This window comes from Triticum aestivum, chromosome 3D, assembly GCF_018294505.1.
Source record: "Triticum aestivum cultivar Chinese Spring chromosome 3D, IWGSC CS RefSeq v2.1, whole genome shotgun sequence".
Taxonomy (NCBI): domain Eukaryota; kingdom Viridiplantae; phylum Streptophyta; class Magnoliopsida; order Poales; family Poaceae; genus Triticum; species Triticum aestivum.
The window spans coordinates 526,788,020-526,812,092 of NC_057802.1; the positions used below are offsets into that span (position 1 = coordinate 526,788,020).

The window sequence follows — 24,073 nt, forward strand, 5'->3', positions numbered from 1 at the left end:
CTTGTATATAAAAATGAAGGGAGTATATGTTAGTATGAGATGGGGATAGACGTGGATAGTCTGGAGGGGCAGAGGAGTGTTTTGTGAATGTAGAGCTGAGTGGCATGGGTCATCTATACCAATATAAAAAAACCCAAAGGGGCAGATTCAATTAATCTCGGCCATCAAATCATGTCAATTCAACAACCTACCCTGCTTCAATGTCAAGCGCTCAACACGTTTAGCGTGCAGTTAATTTCATGCCAAATATAGTGCTAATCACATAATAACACGCAAATAATATCCTACTCCTACTTAATATCTGCATATACTTAATATACTTCCAAATTAACGTGCATTGCACGTACACATTAACTAGTTTTATAAAAATATGACAACTTGCCTCGCATGAGTTAGATGCAGACCCGGCGATGATTAGAAATAAAGAATGGCGTACACACCATCGTCATAAACTGGGCTTTTATAGGAGTAGAGAAACCATCTGGTTTAGGGGATTTACTATGGGCCATACTAAACACTGCAGTTTTAATTTCTTTCAAAGAAAATTATGAGTTAATTTGTCTACAGCTTCCCTAGGAACAGTTTGACGATCCGCTATATCCAAAGATAGTAGAAACCTCAGGACACCAAAAATAAATTCTTATAAGAATTGGCAATATAAGCAATCAATTCATTAGCCCCTTCAATCTGATCTTCCTCTTTATCCAAAGAGTGGTCATGTTTGTCCACCGCCTTCCATTGGCAGTAGCATGAAAATATTTTGTATTAGTGCCATCTTCAAGGATATCTTTAAACTTAGTTCTTTGTTTCCATTTCAGTTCTTCGTGTTTCACCGGTCTATCTAAATGAGTTGTAAGATCTTCCTGCTCCTGCCTCATTTGAGCAGTCAAGGCATGTAACTCACAATATTTGTCGATGTTATCCAATTTAATCAGGATGTCTTTCTCATATCTTTGTACTAGACCTGTGCATGCGCTGCCCGGCCCGGAGGCCCGAGCCCGAAAGCCCGACATCAGGGTTGGGCCCGGGCTTCATTTTCCCGCCCGAAGCCCGGCCCGAAAGCGGGAAAATAGCCCGAAATGCCCATAAGTCTATATTTTATTCCAAATATATGTATAGTTTATTATTTAAATACCCTGAATATTATTATTTTAATAAAAAATGTCACTGTTCCTGTGCTTCAGGCCGGGCCCGGGCTTGGGATTTTCGCTTCGGGCTTTTACAAGCCCGGCCCGGCCCGAGGAATGATCAGGTCTACTTTGTACCAAGCATCCGTCTTTCTATTCCATCCTTTTAATTTTGCCCTCAGCTTTCTCAGCATCCTTTGTCATTTATCTATGTTGGATCCGTGGATAGTTGAGTCCAACATCAATATACAATTTTCTGAATAGCTTCTCTCAGGAACTAGGAATTTTCAAACCTAAAAACTGGATCAGTTTTTTATTTCAAAGATCTTAGAAAAACACATAGACTTTAAAAAAAAGATCTAGATCTATTATATACGTTCACCAAAAATACAAAATCATCCCAAACATAATAAAAATTACGTGTATGTCCATGGACCCCTAAACGACCAATGTTGCCTTCAGAACGAGCCATCGATGCACCGCTGTCGCCCTTGCATACTGGAGGCAGCATGAGGGCATTTATGACTGAACTTAGTAAACACGGGCTTCATTTTCCCGCCCGAAGCCCGGCCCGAAAGCCTGAAATGCCCATAAATCTATATATTCCGAATACATGTATAGTTTATTATTTTAAAACCCCGAATATTATTATTTTAATAAAAAATGTCACTGTCCCTGTGCTTCGGGCCGGGCTAGGCCGGGCCCGGTCTTGGGATTTTCGCTTCGGGCTTTTACAAGCCCGGCCCGAGGAATTATCAGGTCTACTTCGTACCAAGCATTCGTCTTTCTATTCCATCCTTTTAATTTTGCCCTAAGCTTTCTCAGCGTCCTTTGTCATTTATCTACGTTGGATCCGTGGATAGTTGAGTCCAACATCATATACAATTTTCTGAATAGCTTCTCTCGGGAACTAGGAATTTTCAAACCTAAAAACTGGATCGGTTTTTTATTTCAAAAATCTTTAAAAAAACACGTACACTTTTTAAAAAAAGATCTAGATCTATTATATACGTTCACCAAAAATACAAAATCATCCCAAACATAATAAAAATTACATCTATGTCCATGGACCACTAAACGACCAATGTTGCCTTGAGAACGAGCCATCGATGCGCCGCTGTCGCCCTTGCATACTGGAGGCAGCATGAGGGCATTTATGACTGAACATAGTAACCCGGGCTTCATTTTCCCGCCCGAAGCCCGGCCCGAAAGCCCGAAATGCCCATAAATCTATATTTTATTCCGAATACAGGTATAGTTTATTATTTTAATACCCCAAATATTATTATTTTAATAAAAAGGTCACTGTCCCTGTGCTTCGGGCCGGGCCAGACCGGGCCCAGGCTTGGGATTTTTGCTTCGGGCTTTTACAAGTCCGGCCCGAAACCCGACCCGGCCCGAGGAATTATCAGGTCTACTTTGTACCAAGCATTCGTCTTTCTATTCCATCCTTTTAATTTTGCCCTAAGCTTTCTCAGCATCCTTTGTCATTTATCTACGTTGGATCCGTGGATAGTTGAGTCCAACATCATATATAATTTTCTGAATAGCTTCTCCCGGGAACTAGGAATTTTCAAACCTAAAAATTCGATCGGTTTTTTATTTCAAAAATCTTTAAAAAACACATACGCTTTTTTGAAAAAGATCTAGATCTATTATATACGTTCACCAAAAATACAAAATCATCCCAAACATAATAAAAATTACATCGACGTCCATGGACCACTAAACGACCAATGCTGCCTTCAGAATGAGCCGACGATGGGCCGCCATGGCCGTTGCATACTGGAGCCAGCCTGTGGGCATCTATGACCGACCTTAGTAAATCCGGGCCAGTCACCCCTCAAATGTCCATTCAACACCCCCCCCCCCAAGTCCATGCAACATGAGAGGAACTATGTAGATCAACATACCAAATTCCATACGGGCCGACCATAAGAGACTTTTCATCGGACCACACAGACATAGATTCATACTAAACACAACTAAATACTAAATGGAGATCGACAGGGGCGTCGAAAAAAAACACAATTTCCTCGGCTGGCCCCGGAGCGGTTATAGCGCTCCGCATAGGCGTCGGCGGCAGGAAAGGCGTCAAGGGATTCATGGTTGTGACGCTCTCGGGCGAGGAGGAGATCATGTTGGCCATCCGACGGATGGCGCATGGCTGCTGCTTCGCGAGTCGGGCTTTCGCGTCGCGGCCGCCCCTCTCCGTCGAGGCGCTCCGACTACTCAATGCTGAGCCAGAGCGTCTTCCTGTTCTTGCGGCGGAGCCGTCGTGTGTCCGTCTCTGCCATGGTTAGCAAGCGGCGGAAGGCCATCACGAGGAGCTTCTCCTCCACATCGACCGCCAGCAGGACAGGGACCGGCGGGAGGAAGATGCCTCTACCTCCACCGCCCTCTCCCTCGCTTGCTGCCTCTCGCGGCATGCAACACGCGCCTCCGATTCGGGCATCCGCATTTGCGGTGGCGCGGGCACAAGCACCCATCGATCACCATGAGGAGCAGCCGCTGGAGGGTTGGCGAGGGGCCCCGGGGCAGCAGAGCGGAGCGCACAGAGCTGCGCGACTGGCAGGCGCCGGCATCCGCGTTGCGTCGCCATGGACCAGAGCTCGAGCTGCCGCCCTTGTCCACATGTGGCCGCTGTAGCCTGATGCGGATGATGAGTTTCTCATTGCCGTCCGCCTCCGCCTCGTGGACGAGGGCGTTCCAATCGACGGGGTCGTCCTCGCATCCGCATCCGCTGCCATTGCATGACATTGGGAGAGAAGGGGACGGAGAGTGGAGGAGAATCGACGGGGAGTGGAATGAAGAGTGGGAGAGTGAGGCAGGGATGGTTCGTGTGAGGATTTTAGTGGAGATGGAGTGGGGTCGGCGCGAGCCGGCATGGGCTGGTCCAACGTGGCACACTCGTTCGAGTCGCCCTACATCCGAGGAGTGCCGGATAGCTTGAACGTATACGGGGTGTTTGAGGAGGTCGGTTGCCTCGAAAAAAACTGACCGGTTACTGACCAGATCGTCTGCCCGGTCAAAATAAGGAGTATGCCAATAGATGTGCTGACCTTGTCGATGAACCGCCCCCGGAGGCGCAATTGAACCCTTGAATTGATCCAAGGTGCGTAAGTATCATGATAAGATAACTTAATATGTGAGCTGAATGTTTCAAATCCACGAATTTGTTCCTCATCAACGTCACCACGACAGAACACCAGTAACATGCAAGCTGACCGCGCCGGCCAGACGACTCGCTCTCGAACTCCCGCATGCACGCGCCATCAACCCTATCCCGACCAACGAACTCGCTATCTTATCGGGATCCAACAAACCCAAAAACGAAGGCCACGTCGCCGGCCGGCCGGCAACGGCTGACGGCGCAGGAGAAAACGACGGGGGCGCCCGGCGCTGGCTGACACCCCAGGTGCCCCGTCTTTGCCGGATTTATATACCCCCGGCGCCCCACCCACTGCACCAGCCCGGCCGCGGCAGCTGGCCGCGCCGCAGTGGACACACTTGTCCATTTCCCATCATTGCCACCCGTCGCACATGCCCCTGCCTCGCCCCCTCCGTATTCCAGCTTTATCCCATCATCTCGCTTCCCTCGCCGTTGCCCCGTTCCGGCTTCCAACCCCGAGCACTGCCCCGTGGGAGCGTACGCACGCGCTCACTGACACGGGACCCGGCTTGTTGAGTGGCCCAGATGCCAGTGCCCGCTTTGCGATCGCGTACTGTACTGCATGGACTTAGTACAACAACCACCGCGATCTCCGAGGGAGGAGGAACGGTCGAGCTGTGCTGATTGATTGCCGTTTCCCGGGGATCGATTGAGACTTGCTAGTAGTATTTTTTATCAGTTTAATCGGGATGTCAGAACTGCATCAGTCAACAGCACCAACCGTGCGTAAAAAAGAAAAACACCGAACCGAGCTAGATTGACTGAGCGGCGTGACTGATCCCTTTCAGATCATGGTGAATGGCAACGAGATGCCGCGGCGGATCCATCACATTGGATGCCAGTGGTCGAGCGACAGAGTCGCTAGTACAGGGAACAACGACACGTTCCCCTCTACAGACTACAGCGCCAAGGGACGATTCAGTTCAGTTCGGTTGGATTTGACAGAGCGAGGGAGTGAGGAGAAAGGCACTGACGCTTCCAAGAATAATATGCAGAACCCAACGAAGATCACTAATCACACAAAAACTTTACATGCATCATCCATTACCCAGGAAAATATGGCGATCGGCCATACGCCGGAGAAGTACACGCAGGCAGCTCCCGCCGGCCGCCGATTTACTTTGGCACGCAGCGGACAAGAACAGAGTGATGAGGTGGCGAGGAGCAGACAAAACGAATGACCACACCTATCTATCTGCACACTAGCCGGCCGTCCGCCCGCCGCCGGCCGATCACCTCTCAAAACTGCGATTTCTGGTTCACGCCTCCACGATGAAATCATCCCATCATTGTTGCAAAGCGGCGCCGTCTTCCGCCACCGATCCGCCGTCCCTAATCTGCGGCGACAGAGAAGACCAATTCAAGAAGCTTGTTAGGAGGTTGCAACTGTACTACTACAAACGGGAGTGTCGATGGGGAGGGAAAATCATGGATGGCGCGACGGCGTTACCTGATGCGGCTGCAGGAGGATGCGCGAGGTGGGCACGCACGGCGGCGGGGCCTCGAAGAACGACAGCGGGAAGTGCTTGTAGACCACGCCCACATCGAAGTAGATGACGCCGGACGAGGGAACGTCGACGCGGATGCTGCGCACGGCGAACCAGAGGAAGAGGTCCTGCGCGTCCACGCCGGATAGCTCGGCGATCCGGCCGTACGTGATCTGCCCGGCGACGGTTACGTTGTACCGCAGGCCGACCTCGGTGCGCGAGGTGCAGGGGGACTCCAGGACCGCCTCGAACCGGCCGGTGGCCGGGTCGTGCGAGAACGCCGCGATCCCCGCGGGGAGCAGCCCGCGCGGGAGCCCGTGTGTCTGCAGCACGTCGTGCGCCGCCTCCGCCGCCGCCGTCGGCGCCGCCTCGCCGCACCCCGCCGCCGCCGCCACGACCGCCGCCGCCGTCAGCAGCGCCCACCACGACGCCGCCATCGCCATTACCAATGGAGAGCCGCCGTGGAGGGGTGGAGGAATGGAGATGGGGAGGAGATGAGGGGCGGATGGGAAGGCGCAATAATTGAGGTAACCGAAGAAGGGCCGAGGGGAGGGGAGGGAGGCCGAGTGAAATAATCTACGGGGGGATGGACGCGGCCCGGCCGGGCCCACCTGCCAGCGTTTTATTTAATTTGTTACGCCTAATTGGCCGCCCCTCCTCCCCGTTTTTAATTAAGCCGCGCGATAACAGCGTGGAGTAGCTGGTGGACTCGCGATTTGGGGTGCGTGTTTCGCGGGCGCAGCGGTTTTAATTCCTTCCGCCATCTCGCTGCTCGGCAACTGCTTTTCAGTTGTTCTCGGCGCTACTACTGTTACCCGCTATCTATCGTGTTTGAGCTGGTGTGATCGATGCCATGCGGAGGAGGATCCGGTCACGGTTTGCCCATGAGTGTACAGTATGTTGCAGGGATCTACAGGGAACTCCGTCGTGGCACAAGGGAGCGTTCCACAAATTCCGCGGGAGGGTCACGTGGAATGCTTGCGTTGCGTGCCAGTCGGGGCCTGGATCGGCATCTTTTGTTTCGGCCAATGATTAATCGTTTTTTCACGTACTAAAGCCAAAAAATTAAATCCGAAATAAATTGTCCGCAACATTGTTGAGCAACGCTGCTTCAAGAAGATAATTGACTTTCCTTGTATATAAAGTTACGATATAAATTTTGCATGCTCTCTAGAAAAAAAGGTTTGTTAGAGCAACTCCAACGCACCGATCCATTTTATCCTCGCGCGTCCGTTTGAGTCGGCGCGGACGGAAAAGTCGGGCCAACGCGCCGGCCGAAACGGACGCACATCCGCTTTTAGTCCGCCTGCCGCCCATTCTCAGCCTAATTTGTGTCTTCTCCTCCCCCTGGCGTGCTAGTCGGTGGCACATTGGCCATCCTCTTCCACCCATATCGACAGCAAACCCTCGCCTGCCCCATCGCCGCCGTCGCCCATTTTTCGGTGCCTCCGCCAGCAGCCCGTGCCGACACACCTCCCCCTCCCCAACGCCGCCACCTCCCACGTCGCCGCCGCCACTGCCTCCTCGCCGGGCCACCGCAGCTTCCGGGACACACACTCCGACGTCGCCGCGAGTAGGAAGCCGCCTTCCGCCCCGGCCAGCTCCTTTGTCTGACACCATTCGTTGTCCTGACGCCGCCAGGCCAGCCACCTGGTCCAGGGGAGGCACGCATCTCTTCGCCGGTTAGCATCTTCGTCGACGCCCGCAAGCTGTTTGACAGTTTGCCTTAAGGTACAAAATGGACTCCGCTGACGAGTTCTTTTTCCACAATTTCCTGTGCGACCCCGACGATTTCTCGTCCGATGAGGAGATGTTGGCTGCCGTGTTGGTCCATGACCACCTTAATAGGTAGCGGCCGTTGTTCCGGGGCTCGATCCCGGGGCACATTCCGGCGTTGAGTCGCAAGCGAGAGAGTGGCCATTTCCTTCTTTGGAGGGACTACTTTGACACAACCAACCCGTTGTTCAAACATCATAAATTCTGGCGGCGTTTTCGTATGGCTAGACATATTTTTGACGGTATTAGAGAGGGGGTGGTCGGATACGATAATTATTTCGAGTGCAAAGAGGATGCCCTTGGAAAGATTGGCTTCTCCTCTTATCAGAAATGCACTACAGCCATCCGAATGCTTGCATACGGAGTGCCCGGTGATCTCATTGATGAGTATGTCCGTATGAGCGAGTCTACATGCTTAGAGTCCATGTACAGGTGCTGCAAGGCTGTGATTGCTGTGTTTGGCCCTGAGTACTTGAGAGAGCCGACTGCTCAAGATACAGCCCGCTTGTTGCCAGTGAATGTCAGCATGGGCTTCCCAGGGATGCTTGACAGCATAGATTGCATGCACTGGGAGTGGAAGAACTGCCCTTCTGCTTGGCAAGGGCAGTATAAGGGCCATGTCAGGGCTTGCATTGTCATACTTGAGGCCCTAGCTTCACAAGATCTCTGGATCTGACACTCTTTGTTCAGCATGGCCGGATCGCACAATGATATCAACGTGCTTCAACGCTCACCGGTGTTTGCAAGGCTTGCCGAAGGCAACAACCCGCCGGTGAATGTTAACATCAACGCCCACAACTACGACAAAGGATACTACCTAGGTGACGGTATCTATCCTCAGTGGACCACTATTGTGAAGACAATCCCCAACCTTGTTTTAGAGAATAGGAAAAGATTTGCCCAAGAGCAAGAGAGTGCTAGGAAAGATGTCCAACGTGCCTTTGGTGTTCTGCAATCTCGATAGGGCATCATTTGGTATCCTGCTAGAATTTGGAGCACCAAGAAGTTGTGGGAGATGATGACTGCTTGCGTGATCATGCACATTATGATCATAGAGGATGGGCACCCGGAACGTATTTACGATCAAAGGTTTCAGTTTCAGGGTGAGAATGTCGTGCCTGAGCATGGAGGAGGAGCGACAATGTTTGCACAGTTCATCCAATTTCATCATAAAATGCATGATTGGGAAACGCACATACGGCTGCAAAATGATTTGATTGAGTATATGTGGACAACCAATAGATGTATCTTTTATTAAAATGTATTTGAGACAATTTAGTTTTCTTTCTGCTTGTAAAACTATGCTAAATTTATTTGGTTGCGAAACTATGCTATTTTTGTTTTCAAACAATTTTGTTTTGCTTGTGAAACTATAAAAATGTGTGCTTATTTGTTAAAAAACGGTGGTCAGCCGGCCACGTCGGAATGGGTCGGCGTGTTGGTTGCACTGCTAATCCAAATCATAAACAGGGCGAACGTCGAGCGGGCGACTGATCTAAATAAACAAAAAGCGGACAAAATCACCATCCATTTGGGTCAGCGCTTTTGAGTTGCTCATACCGATATAGGATGGGAAAATGTAACGGGTGCATGTTCGATTCTCCAACACTCTATCGTCGACACGTGTTGACAAAAAAAATTATATGTGCTTTGTCGTGATTCATTAGGGTTCATACTAAACCGGATTATATCATGTCTCGACAACTTTTCCTCTGTGTGTTTTCTTTTCGAGTGTATGTAAATTACATACCATAACGCGAGGACGGTCTATCCAATAGGCATGATACATCATCATACTTTCACCCTTCGATACACCTGCGACATCATCGAGATCATCCATGTACTTTGTACACCCCCATGAGTCAATACAATCGAGCAAGAAGCAGGTGATGAGGACATGTACCTAGGGTAGGGTCGCAGGCCTGACCTAAATACCCTCCCCAAGGACATCACTCTAAAGCCAGAAGCATTCGAGGGGTACCATCACCCACTCGACCAGAAACATTTCCACTCGGAGGAATCAAGATCACTCGACCGTAACAAGAAACACTCGACGGACAGAAGACCTAAAGTCACCCTACACAGCAACGGTCGAGCATTAACTCCTAGACTTAATAGCCATTTATAACACTTTATTACGGATGTTACCAGTAACCCCCCCTCTTGATGTACCTTAAATCCCTTGTAACGTGGGCTGGCCAGGGTCCTGGCGCACTCTATATAAGCCACCCCCTCCACATGCACAAGGGTGGGCACCCCCTGTAACAAACACGCATATAATCTAGTCGACCGCCTCCGGGCTCCGAGACGTAGGGCTGTTACTTCCTCCGAGAAGGGCCTGAACTCGTAAAACTCGTGCGTACAGCTTCTCCATAGCTAGGATCTTGCCTCTACATCCCTACCCCCCATTCTACTGTCAGACTTAGAACCACGACAGTTGGCGCCCACCGTGGGGCAGGTGTCTTAGCGACTTGTTGGAGAAGTTGCAATTTTTCCGATCCCCATCAGCATGGTTTCAGGCGGAGGATTGGCCGAGGGCCGCGAGATCCGTCTCGGCGCGCTCGTGTTCGTCGCCGACGACTCCGCTTGGCTCCAAGAAGCTCCACTCGACGTCGAGGCGCTCCCCGTCCGCGGGGCAACGCACTTTCGCGCGTGCGTCCGCGACATCCTCCTGCGGCAGCCGTCGACCCAGTATCGGTCGGCTCCGATGGCGTCTTCACTCCCTGCTGCCCGCCGGCACAAGCGTTCCGGTCAGTCGAGGCTCCAGCGGTGGGTGAGGCACGCGGTGGCTCGCCAGTCGGCCACCCCCAAGTCGCGGCAATCGAGCCCGACGAAACTCTCTACGGCCTGTTCGACTGGCTCCGTTGAGACCGCATCCGAGTGCGACAGCAGCGACCCCGCGGCGGAAGTCCTGATGGTCAACGGACCGCGCAGTCCTCCTGGCTTCCCCTGCGACGACGGTGGTGATGGCGGAGGCGATCCGTCGCATGTCCACGAGGAGTACCGCCCCGAGCCCCTCTCTTCGCAGCAGAGGGAAGAGCTTCGCCGCCGTAACATGGATGCACTTCACACTCCTATCGTTGGAGAAACCCCCGAGGCCCGGGCCTTGGAGGAGGTGCGCCTGGCCAACTTGGCTGAGCGCACTCGACTGGAGAATCTCCAGCACGCACTCGACGAGCGTGCTCGGCAGCGAGTTCCTGAATCCAGTCGACGACAACTTTTTCCGCCTCCAACCCAGGTATATCGAACTCCGATCCAGAATCTCACAGCTGCTGCCCGAATAGCAGAGTCGATTCAGCCTTCCCAGTCGGAGGCTGGTAGGGGTTTGATGCAGATCCGGGCTTTGCTCCGGGCGGCGGGGGAGCAGAACACAGCAGTGTCACAGTCTCGGAATAGGATTCATAGTAGATCTGTAATGGCAGACACAGTTCAGTCGGCTCACAGCCCAAGATCACCTCCAAGGCGTGAGGGACGTGGAGATCGACAGGATCAGTACAGAAACCGTGAGCAGTATGATCGTCGTCGAGTACCCACGCCTCCCCCAAGGAGTGGGTCATACGCGCCTCGGCAACACGATGACAGGCGCCCTCACAGTGGTGGGCGAAGGATTCCAGTCGACCCCCGGGAGCCGGGCTTTGACGCGAGATCCATTCTCGTTCAAGGTCTGGTTGACAGGAACAGAGCACACAGAGATGGCCACGATAGAGATTACCCGACCGGCAGCAGGGTGCATGTTTCAGGTCCCGAGTGTTTCAGCAGAGCCATCAGAGCAGCAGTGATTCCTCCCAACTTCAGGTTGGCGACTGGAGTCAGCAAGTTCACTGGTGAGTCCAAGCCTGACACTTGGCTTGAGGACTACCGAGTGGCTGTGCAGATTGGTGGTGGCAATGATGAAGTGGCCATGAAGCACCTTCCTCTGATGTTAGAGGGCTCGGCCAGAGCGTGGTTGAATCAGTTAGCACCTGGCAGTATTTATAGCTGGGAAGAGCTTGCCCGAGTGTTTGTCAGAACATTTGAAGGTACATGCAAACGGCCAGCAGGGCTAACAGAGCTACAGTCTTGTGTGCAGAAGTCGAATGAAACTTTGAGAGATTATATCCAGAGATGGATCACGTTGCACCACACGGTGGAGAATGTGTCTGATCACCAAGCAGTTTGTGCCTTCAAGGAAGGCGTCAAGTATCGAGAATTGAATCTGAAGTTCGGTCGGACCGGAGATATGTCTCTGAGTCGAATGATGGAAATTGCCACCAAGTATGCTAATGGTGAAGAGGAGGATCGGCTCCGGAGTGGCAAGCACAAAACAGTCGCCCACGAAACCGGGGGAGGGAACTCCAGTCGGAAGCAGAAGCGCAAAGCCGAGCCAGCTGCTCCCGGAGAAGCCTTAGCCGTGACTCAAGGAAAGTTCAAGGGGAAGCCCAAAGGGCCATGGAACCCCAAGAAAGTAAAAGATCAAGATGGAAATGATGTGTTGGATTTACCATGCCACATTCACACCAAAAAGGATGAGGAGGGTAATCTCATTTATCCGAAACATACCACTCGACAATGTCGGCTCCTAATCCAGCAGTTCCGAGAGAAACAGCCCAAAGAAAAGGAGAAAGAATCGGACAAAGTTGAGGATAAGGAAGAGGACGATGATGGTTACCCCCACGTCAATTCCACTCTGATGATTTTTGCTGATGTTGAGAGCAAGAGTCGACTGAAAGTCATCAACAGAGAAGTGAACATGGTCGCTCCGGCGACGCCCAGTTATTTGAAGTGGTCCCAGACTGCCATTACATTCGACCAGTCTGATCACCCGACACACATAGCCACCCCTGGGAGGCAAGCGTTGGTGGTCGACCCAGTCGTCGAAGGCACTCGGTTGACTAAGGTTCTGATGGATGGTGGCAGTGGCCTGAATATACTGTATGCGGAGACCTTGAAAGGAATGGGCATTCCGATGTCCAGACTCAGTGAAAGCAATATGAGTTTCCATGGGGTTATTCCTGGCAAGAAGGCTGAGTCACTCGGCCAGATCGCCCTCGATGTGGTTTTCGGTGATTCCAAGAATTACCGCAAAGAAAAGTTGACGTTTGAAGTCGTCGATTTCCAGAGTGCTTATCATGCTATTCTGGGCAGGCCGGCTTATGCACGTTTCATGGCTCGACCATGTTACGTTTACCTCAAATTGAAGATGCCTGGTCCTAAAGGAGTGATCACTATCACTGGCAATCGGAAGAAGGCAGAAGAGTGCTTCCAGAAGGGCTCAAAGATCGCCGATGCGCAAATGGCAGTAGTGGAATTGCAGGAGTATCAAAAAAATGCAGATCCGAGTGATTTGTTGCGAGCTAAGAAGCCTGCCACGGATTCAGCATTTCAGTCGTCTGGTGAAACGAAGCCGATTCATATTCACCCGACCGATCCCAATGCTGCTCCGACTCACATTTCGACAACACTCGACTCCAAATAGGAAGAAGCGCTCATCCAGTTCCTCCGTGAGAACTGGGACATCTTTGCATGGAAACCTTCTGACATGCCGGGTGTTCCCAGGGGGCTGGCTGAGCACCGTTTGCGAGTCGACCCAAAAGTGAAACCAGTCAAAGAACATCTTCGACGGTCCGCCGTACAGAAGAGAAAAGCAATCGGTGAAGAAGTGGCTCGGCTCCTAGCAGCTGAGTTTATCCGAGAGATTTACCACTCCGAGTGGCTAGCCAATGTTGTCATGGTCCCCAAGAAGGACGACTCACTTCGCATGTGCATTGACTTCAAGCATATCAATCGGGCCTGCCCGAAAGATCACTTTCCTCTCCCCCGCATCGATCAAATAGTCGACTCGACTGCAGGGTGTGAGCGCTTGTCCTTTTTGGACGCTTATTCCGGGTATCATCAGATCCGACTGTATGGACCCGATGAGATAAAAACAGCTTTCATCACTCCATTTGGGTGCTTCTGTTATGTCACCATGCCATTCGGCCTGAAGAATGCTGGAGCCACATTCATGAGGATGATTCAGAAGTGTTTACTCACTCAAATCAGTCGGAATGTGGAAGCATACATGGATGACATTGTGGTCAAGTCACGTAAAGGTTCCGACCTGTTGGCTGACCTTGCTGAAACTTTTGCCAACCTCAGAAGGTATGATATCAAGCTTAATCCATCAAAGTGCACATTCGGAGTTCCGGGCGGAAAATTACTCGGCTTCCTCGTTTCCGAACGGGGGATCGACGCTAACCCAGAGAAAGTTGGTGCCATTCTCCGAATGAAACGCCCTGTGCGTGTGCACGATGTCCAGAAGCTTACAGGTTGTTTGGCCGCCTTAAGTCGATTCATTTCTCGCCTCGGTGAAAAGGCATTGCCTCTTTACCGACTGATGAAGAAGTCTGATAAGTTCGAGTGGACTCCTGAAGCTGATGCAGCATTTGCAGAGCTCAAAGCCCTGCTTTCCACCCAGCCGGTGCTTGCTGCCCCAATCAGCAAAGAGCCTTTACTGCTTTACATTGCAGCCACTGGACAAGTCGTCAGTACAGTACTTACGGTCGAGCGGGAAGAAGAAGGAAAAGCCTATAAAGTTCAGCGCCCAGTATATTATGTTTCTGAAGTTTTGACTCCATCAAAGCAAAGATATCCACATTATCAGAAGCTTGTTTATGGGATTTATATGACCACGAAGAAGGTTGCACATTATTTCTCTGACCACTCCATTACAGTCGTCAGCGACGCTCCATTATCAGAGATTCTGAACAACAGAGATGCAACTGGTCGAGTGGCAAAGTGGGCGATTGAACTCCTTCCCTTGGATATTAAGTTTGAGGCAAAGAAAGCTATCAAGTCCCAAGCAATAGCAGATTTCCTCGCCGAGTGGATCGAACAGCAACTGCCGACTCAAGTCCACTCGGAGCACTGGACCATGTTCTTTGATGGTTCCAAGATGCTGAATGGTTCCGGTGCTGGGGTGGTACTGGTATCCCCCCGAGGAGACAAGCTCAGATATGTTCTCCAGATTCACTTTGATTCCTCCAATAACGAAGCGGAATATGAAGCACTCTTATATGGGTTACGTATGGCCATCTCACTCGGCGTCCGTCGCCTCATGGTCTACGGCGACTCAGATTTGGTAGTCAATCAAGTGATGAAGGAGTGGGACGTCAGAAGCCCAGCTATGACTGGTTACTGCAATGCGGTGAGGAAGTTGGAAAAGAAGTTTGAGGGGTTAGAGCTCCATCATATACCCCGACTGAAAAATCAAGCAGCCGATGATTTGGCAAAGATAGGTTCCAAGAGGGAAGCCATTCCCAGCAACGTGTTTTTGGAACACATTCATACACCTTCAGTTCAAGAAGATCCTTTCACTGAAGAGCCCCCGCAGCCTAAGAGTGCCACAGATCCGACTGAAGTCGAAGTCCCAGCCGTGGTCGACCTGATCATGGAGGTTTTGGTCATCACTCCCGACTGGACAGTGCCATACATTGCGTATATCCTTAGGAAGGAACTCCCAGAGGATGAAGAAGAGGCTCGACAGATCGTCCGTCGATCCAAAGCCTTTACTGTGATAAGAGGACAACTGTTCAGGGAAAGCGTAACCGGAGTCAGCCAGAAATGCATAACACCAGAAGAAGGTCGAGTGATCCTCAACGACATCCACTCGGGGACCTGTGGTCACCATGCGTCCTCTCGGACCATTGTGGCCAAAGCATACCGAGCTGGATTTTATTGGCCACGAGCAAATGAAATGGCGAAAGATATAGTCGACAAATGTGAAGGCTGCCAGTTTTACTCCAATATGTCCCACAAGCCTGCGTCAGCCCTGAAGACTATTCCACTCGTCTGGCCCTTTGCTGTTTGGGGATTGGATATGGTTGGACCCCTGAGGACTGGTAGGAGCGGCTTCACTCATGTGCTTGTAGCAGTCGACAAGTTTACCAAATGGATTGAAGCCAAGCCTATCAAGAATCTTGAAGCCAGTACTGCCGTCAGCTTCATCAGAGAATTGACATTCAGATATGGAGTTCCGCACAGCATCATCACTGACAACGGGTCGAACTTCGATTCTGATGAGTTCAGAGCCTTCTGTGCTTCCCAAGGCACACGAGTCGACTATGCTTCAGTCGCCCACCCCCAGTCGAATGGACAAGCAGAAAGAGCAAATGGCTTGATTCTCAAAGGACTGAAACCCCGACTGATGCGTGATCTCAAGCACGCAGCAGGCGCCTGGGTCGATGAACTTCCATCAGTTCTTTGGGGATTGAGGACAACTCCCAATCGGTCGACTGGCCGAACTCCATTCTTCTTGGTTTATGGAGCTGAAGCTGTTCTACCGAGTGACTTGCTTCACAATGCACCCCGAGTCGAGCTCTTCTCTGAAGATGAAGCAGAACAGGCCCGGCAGGACGCAGTCGATCTCCTAGAGGAGGAAAGAGAGATGGCCTTAATCCGGTCGACCATTTATCAGCAAGACTTGCGTCGATTCCACGCCAGAAACGTGAGGGGCCGAGCCTTTCAAGAGGGAGACTTGGTTCTTCGAGTGGATCAGCAGAAACCACACAAGCTCGCCCCTGCTTGGGAAGGTCCCTTCATTGTCACCAGAGTTCTCCACAATGGAGCATACCATCTATACAATGTCGAGCATCAGAAAGACGAGCCACGGGCTTGGAACGCGGAGCTGCTCCGCCCCTTTTATACTTAAGTACTCATTCGGATGAGATGTAATAAGAAATACCTTTGTAGTTTGTTTATCAAAGACAAGAGCTTTACAGTCTTCCTAAATGGTTGTTGTTGCTTTTGTTTGCGTCTGAAATCCCCCAGTGGGTGACTTTGCCGCGAATCCGTTTTGCCTAAAGTTTGAAAAATCCTACCGAGTGGTGAGCAAGCCTCTCACTCGGGGGCTTAGCCGCGAATCCGTTTCGCCTAAGTTTGAAAAATCCTACCGAGTGGTGAGAAAGCCTCTCACTCGGGGGCTTAGCCGCGAATCCATTTCGCCTAAGTTTGAAAAATCCTACCGAGTGGTGAGCAAGCCTCTCACTCGGGGGCTTAGCCGCGAATCCGTTTCGCCTAAGTTTGAAAAATCCTACCGAGTGATGAGCAAGCCTCTCACTCGGGAGCTTAGCTGCAGTCCCGTACTCGCCTAAGTTCATAAAATCCTACCGAGTGATGAGCAAGCCTCTCACTCGGGGGCTTAGCTGCAGTCCAGTACTCGCCTAAGTTCGTAAAATCCTACCGAGTGATGAGCAAGCCTTTCACTCGGGGGCTTAGCTGCAGTCCCGTACTCGCCTAAGTTTGTAAAATCCTACCGAGTGGTGAGCAAACCTCTCACTCGGGGGCTTAGCTGCAGTCCAATACTCGCCTAAGTTTGAAAAATCCTACCGAGTGGTGAGCAACCCTCCCACTCGGGGGCTTAGCTGCAGTCCAGTACTCGCCTAAGTTTGAAAAATCCTACCGAGTGGTGAGCAACCCTCCCACTCGGGGGCTTAGCTGCAGTCCCGTACTCGCCTAAGTTTGAAAAATCCTACCGAGCAGTTTGCACATAAATTAGAATGGGATAGACGCAGTTGCCTCCTCTCCAAAAGGATTAGGGGTTTTCTACCTCCGTTGGCGCCGCCGCCGGTCTGCCTCGTATTCCGTGGCCTTAGGGCCATGGAGCCGCGGTGGATCCTGTCCCTTACCGATGGGAGGGCTCCGCTTTTAGATGTTTCTTTAAGTTTTGTTAGGCTTTATGTTCTGCTCAGGAAGGTGAGACTACGGAGCCTTCCTGAAGATGGAATAAGGTTCTCCCTGCATAGACCCCGTTCCGGTGGTGCGTTTAATATCATCGATGGGCGTGTGGAGGTGTGTCTGCGGCGGATCTGTCTTTGATGGATTTGCTCAGATCTGGTTGTCGTTCGTTTTCATTTGTGTGTTTTCAGATTGGATCCTTCCGATCTACGTTACTCTTCATTGTCGGCGGTTGCTATTCTGGTGCGTTGGTCTTATGGGGTCTTACCACAATGAGTTCCTGAGTGTCTACCACAACAAGTTTTGCCCGACTCCTGCGAGGAAGGGGCGATGATGGTATCGCGTCTTGGGCTCGCTTCAGTGCTTGTAGTCGTCGCAAGGTGGTCTACGGATCTAGATGTAATCTTTATTACTTTTGGTGTTCGTTTTACCGCCATGATTGAAGATGGATACATCATCCGTTATGCTCGGTGGGATAGTGTTTTTATTTGTATTTATTTTGAAAGATGTTGGTGGGATAGTTGGACACTCCTACTTGGATCCAAATCGGGCAGCTGGATGGTAGGCACCGTCGTACGCAGCACAAAACAATGAATGCATCATGCCGAGTGAATGCGATTTGTGCAACTTGATTTGGGAGGGCAGCTCCATCCATCCCACAGCGCATGTGCGCTCCCGTATTCACCCTGACATGCCATTTGAGTACGTACCTGCCCAACGATAAGTTGTCGTCCAACTCTCCATCAAACCACGGCGGCCGGGGGTCCATCTTGGTACGAAGCGAAACCACGGTGAGCACCCCCGCATTCTCTCCTCCCCCAACGGTAAAACACACACAAGAAAACCCACCATAATTGATCGAAACACGTACTGATTTCCTGCGACAAATTGAACTAGACGATTCCTTGGGTGACATGATCTGAGCTGGAACGTCACGTGACACGGAAGGACGGACGCAGGGCCACACATAGGAGCAGAGTCGCCGTGGCAGTGACGCCGGCGACGCTGACATGGCTGGAGCTGGTACACGCAAGCTCGGCCGCCCCTGGTGGCCACACGCTGTCGGGGGAGGGAGGGAGCACCATAATATCGGCCGGGATCCGAGCCGAGGTACCACCCCGCGCACCACACGTAGCATACGGGATTCACACGCCACCAGGCCGTCCGGCCGTCCGGCCGGCCGGCAAAAGTATCTGGGATCCCTGGGATTTTGCTGCTGGCCTGGCCTAGCCGCATCCCTGCCCGTCTCCGTTCCTCTGCCTCTTTTTCCCCATGATGGGTTCATGGCCGGGCCGTACGTACAGAGGCCTATATATGTGTGCACTGCATACGCGTCAAAGCAGAAAGGGTACGCCTCATTCGACAAAAGAAAGAAAGCAAAGAGAGGAAGGACATGACTCGAGAGCGGAGTGGATGGTATCATAGGATGGAAGCTGTTTTCTAGCCAGGTTGCTGCTGTTCTGCCGCCTTTTCTTTTACCTGCCAGTAGCTTGGCTTGTGTCCATGAATGATTCGGAGAAAGGTGGAATGATTGTGCGAGCAACCGAGCCAGCGACCGCCCCTCCTACGAGCCTAGCCTGGACGTGCCCATCATTCGCCACCCCCAACCTGGACGCGCCCGTGTACTATACTCGCGTGGAGAAAAATGAGAAATCAGTCGTGTTGTCAGTTTGACAGCGACGATTCCAGAGAGCACCGAGGTTGTTGCTCAGTCACCCGCCCGGCACGACGGGTCGATCTTGATTCTTGAGATACCAAGCCGATCGGATCTATCTAGCATAGGAAACTACCTGTAGCTGTAGGCCTTAACTGGTTTGTCGCAGTCCCGTTCGGCACCCGATCGACGCGCAACTTGCATGCGCGGCGAATGGAACGGCACGGCCGGGTAGCGATAGCGACCGCTCCTTCGATCTCGCGCGCGCACGGTACGGGCTAGGTTGGTAAAGCTAGCCACCACCAACAAACCGTGACGCCAAGGACGGGTCGTACGCCCCATGGCCCGAGTGTGTCTTGTCCAACAATGATCCTGTCGAGTCACCCACTCACCCCCACCCTACACGCAGACATGCATCGGCGTCGGATGGATGGCGCAAATGATGCCCAGGTGCAGGTGGTGACCATGCTCTCTGCTTGGCATGGCATGGCATGCATGGGTCGCCCGCGCGCTCCTCGGCCGATCGAGCTCTGATTAACGGGCATGCACGCCAACGCCATCTCCCCTGATCTGCATGCATCTCTCTGCGCGCGCGTTACGTCGAGCTGGCGCATGCATGCGCGCGCGCTCCCGTCTCCTCGGCTCCGAGCTGGATCAATGATCACGGGCACAGGCTTGGAAGAGACGGCCGGGACCAGAGTCGGTCACGTCTCACCAACCGATGGGCATAGTTTTAGTTCGGTTGTTAGTTAAGGCGTTCATGACAGACAGATGCAACAGAAGCTTGATTGTTACCACCTTTTCGGGGGGCTTTTCACTGTTGGTTCACGTGTGGTCGAGTGATGGGTCGACGTGTTTGTGTGCCGGCCGTGTATATATGGCATGCACGTATGATGTACGTGACGCGGTTTTGGATTATTATGAATGCTTGCTGCTACCTACGGAATATAACCTAGCAGTATCAATTATTAGCACGCTGGCATCATGTGTATTCCCTTTCTCTTTTGGGGAAATCCTAGGTTCACTGGTATACAACATTTACACCGAGGGCTACTTCCTTTTTGGAACGTAGGATTTTCATAGGAATGATGGAGGATTTGGATCCTAATGATTTTTTTCCTATGCAAGCCCCTCGGGTCATAGGATTAGGGCTAAAATGGCTAACACTCCCTCTTAGTTTACGGAGGGAGTACATTGCTATGAATCCATTCACATACCCCATATTTCATAGGAATCTGAACATGAGTTCGAACTTTGTTTTGTTTTTTCAAGTTGATTACCAAGAATATCGATGGAAGGAGTATTCAAGCCTTTCTAGGATCATCGATCTTCGTCCAGCCACGAGTACAAGCAACGGCGGAGCTAGGTAGGCTCCTTTGGGGGGGGGGGGGGGGGTGTGGACCCCCAACATGGAACCAACTTGTGAAAAAAATAATTAATGATGGGTTTGATGAGAACTTTTTTAGCTTTTGCCCCCCCCCCCAAACACTTGTATTTTACATTTCGCCCCCCCACCCCAGCTAATTCTACCTAGCTCCGCCATTGAGTACAAACTTTTCTTTTCTTTCTTGTTTTAGTGTGAGTATATCCTGGTTTATTCTAATATCAACGGAGTTTGGGGCACATATGCCAATGGTAAATGATGCCTTCCGGACAACTAGGTGAAAATTGTGTTGGTCGCCTCGGCACGCCACGTGTCGCAGCGGGCCACACGCACTGCCCACCTTTCCCTCTCCCTTATCTTTTCATCGCGGTTGCAACCAAATCTCCCATCCCCCTATTCTTTTCTTCCCACCGCCGGCCACCGCTTGGTCCCAATCCTCTATGAATCATACGCGCTGCCGGTGCTAGTCGCGAGGAGAGGGAGGCATCATTTGTGATGCGAGCTGCCGCACCGGTGCTGCGGAGGATGGCCATGCCTCCAGTGAGCTTCTGGGCCATGCCAATATGTGTTGATCCATCGAGGGAAGACGCGGGTACCAACGGGGATGGGAGGAGCTGCAACGATAGTTACCGGGGGATGACCAGATGCAGTGATGCAGGGGTGTTTGGGTGGAGCTGTTTTGCATTCATGAGTTGGAAACAGGACAGACGCGACATGTTGAACATGTGCGCGGTGGTGTTGCGGCAAACGACGGCGAGCTCGTGCGCCCATGCTCCAAGCACTGACGGGACGCCACAACCAGCGAAAGCGGTACTGGAACCGGTGTTGCGCGGTGCTGGAACCATGACGCTGAAATGCTGGAACCGGTGATGCGCGATGCTGGAACCAACGCGTAGAGTTGCTGGGAATGGCGACCGCGGGTGCTGGAATCAGTGTCACAAGCGTGAAGGGATGTTGTAACCAGCTATGGTGATTGCTAGAACCGGGAACCGACTTTCTTCCGCGTCGACGACCATGGTGACCGCGAGGTGTCACAATGGTTTTCTTTGTTTCTTTGTTACAGCCGTAGAGTGCAAAGCTCAACCGTGTTGCGCGTTCCTAGAAAGGTGCATTGGGTGCTGGAACCGGGAGGTGACGACAGCGAACAACCGACCAACGTTGATGGGGAGCTGAGCTGCAAGCGTGAAACGGCGACGGAGCTGCAATCATCGACGGGGCAGAGCTGCATCTGGCTGACGACAAAGTTGCATCTGGTGGCATGGGAGCTGGAGCCGATTTTTTTTGAGAGAACTCTGACCTGAGGTGCTGCGGTCGTCAGGGCGAGCAGGGGATGGTGCCAGAGGCCCCTCATCGGCTGGCCTGGTTATCGCTCATGCGTCGCGCTAATGGAGGCAGAGCTTGATCGTGAGTCACATTTTAGACGAACCTTTTTGGATGGGGGCAGATCAAACGACCTTTATAGTTTTTTATGTACATACTTTACTTTATTGCTCAATAAAATGAAGTACAAGAATAAGGCAAGAGTCATGAGGGTGTACCAGCCATACATGGCGACCCTCGTCTAAGTGAAAAACATGTTTAGCTAAATCGTGCACCTCCATATTCAAGAGGCGGCCTTCATGAACGAAAGAGCAGATTTGAAAATCCTTTCAGTCTCATTTATCTCCTTCACAGTCGGTGCAATGACCCCAAGAGTGTTTGTGTTGATATCCGAGACAACCATTTTGGAGTCTGATGCTACCCTGATACGTTGTAACATGAGGTCCTTGGCCAACACGAGGGATTCACGGTAGGCAAGAGGCTCTAGAGTTGTTGGATCAGTCGGTCCATGGAAAACAAGAGTCGAAGAACCAACATATGATCCTACATCATTGTGACAAACAACACCGATAGCTCCCGTCTGAATGTTCGTCCAAATAGCGGCCTCCACATTGATCTTGCAACTGCCCAAAGGTGCAGGTATCCATGTCCTCGCATGACCAGGGGCCTGCCGCACCACCTGGGATGGGTGTATCGGCAGTGATATCTCAAGGTCAGGAAGGTACTCCCTCTGTATAGAAATATAAGACTTCTTATATTACTTTCCAGAGAGAGTACCTGTTTATGAACGTGTGGGTTGACACCAAACTTTGGTGTTTTCTTTCATGGATCAACGAAACCAGTAAAAGAAGGCATTTCCGGATGCAATTTAACTATATATAAGTTGCGTGAATGTCGAATTTGGGGCAGTCAATTTTTTTGGTCCGTTGATTTATACCTCAATATTTGATCTCTTTGTATTTTTTTTCTGTTATGGTTGATGTGGTGTTTTGGGCCCAAATTTTGACTCACCGCTGATTTGGGCCAGTCGATTTCTATTGGGCTGAAGCCTATTTCGGGTTGCCTGTTGTGCTTCCTCTTTTTCTGTTTGTATGCATTTTTGCTTTTCTTTTTAGTCAATTTTATGGGTATTATTAGGATGTTGGGTGAGTGTAAAATGTATACATGGAAATACTATATAACATGTGATAAATTATACTAGAGTGTGAAAATTGCACCACTGTATGTTTATTTCTTACATATTAAAAAAGTGTGTAGTTGTGTGCAAGTTTTTTTTTTAATTTTCCTTCTTCTTAAAGGGTAATACCAATGCAACTAATCCATTCTACCTCTTTTATTATTTAGTTTATGTTTCATTTTCTTTCTTCTTTATGGGTAATATCATTGCCACTAATTCATTCGTTCTTAGGAAACTTACTTTTTTTGAAATCCTATTATTATATGCTTATGCTTGCATATGCTAAAAAAGTGCAATTTATGTGCAAATTTGGTCATTACTTGCTTAACATAATTTATAAGTTTCTTTCTACTTAAGGGGTAATACCAATGCCACTAATTAATTCTACCACTTCGGTTTTATAGTTTTCTTTCATTTTCTTTTTTCTTTATGGGTTATATCAATGCCACTAATTCATTCCTTCTTACGAAACTTCTTTTTTTTCTTCTGAAATCCCACTATATATGCTTATTCTTGCATATTATAAAAAGTCTAATTTTTGTGTAAATTGTCTGCAAACCTTGTCATTATTTGCTTAATATTTTTTTCCTTTTCTTTCTTCTTAAAGGGTAATACCAATGCCACCAGTTCATTCATCCTTAGAAAACTTCATTATTATGATTTTATTTTCCTTTTATTTTTTTATTGTAATATGAGTGCAACTAATTCATTCCATCTTAGGAAATATCATTTTTGCGAAATTTCACTATTATATGTTTATTCTTGAACATTATTAAAAAAATCATAATTTATGTGTAAATTGTGAGAAAAGTTTGGCATTATTTGTTTTAATATTTTCAGGTTGGATTCTTTTGATCTACACTCTTCATCTGCGGCGGTTGCTATTCTGGTGCGTTGGTTTTACGGGGCCTTATCACGACGACTTCCCGACTGTCTACTACAAAAAGGTTTGCCCGGCTCCGGCGAGGGAGGGGCGATGACAGCGGCGCGCCTTCGGCTCGCTTCAGTGCTTGTAGTCGTCGCTAGGTGGTCTACGGATCTAGATGTAATTTTTATTATTTCTAGTGCTCGTTGTACTAGCATGATTGAAGATGAATAGATTGAAAGTTTTCCCCGCAAAAAAAACTACATGCTCATGCACATACATAGATACAGTCATTTTTATAGTGGAAGTAGGTCTTTTTTGTATTCTTATTTCCCGGGTTTTGGAAAAAAAACTTAGCTTTTTTCACCAAAAAGTTTCAAATAAATTCAAATGAAAAAAATGCGTCGGAATATATAAT

At 50.3% G+C, this 24,073-nt stretch overlaps 1 protein-coding gene across 1 annotated transcript; it reads right to left on the reverse strand.

The window, feature by feature from the left end:
- Positions 1-5,284: 5,284 nt before the first annotated feature.
- LOC123075211 (uncharacterized) lies at positions 5,285-6,330 on the reverse strand. The gene is made up of 2 exons (XM_044497872.1): positions 5,750-6,330; positions 5,285-5,636 (listed from the first exon to the last, which is right to left on the reverse strand). The coding sequence occupies exons 1-2, from the start codon at positions 6,227-6,229 to the stop codon at positions 5,586-5,588; spliced, it is 531 nt and encodes a 176-aa protein (XP_044353807.1). The 5' UTR covers positions 6,230-6,330; the 3' UTR covers positions 5,285-5,585.
- Positions 6,331-24,073: the final 17,743 nt, after the last annotated feature.

Excerpts from the sequence above, each read along its gene's own strand:
- LOC123075211 (XM_044497872.1), bottom strand. The coding sequence starts at position 6,229 with ATGGCGATGGCGGCGTCGTGGTGGGCGCTGCTGACGGCGGCGGCGGTC. Across the intron at positions 5,637-5,749 it reads TCCTCCTGCAGCCGCATCAG|ATTAGGGACGGCGGATCGGT; the intron begins GTAACGCCGTCG and ends CTGTCGCCGCAG.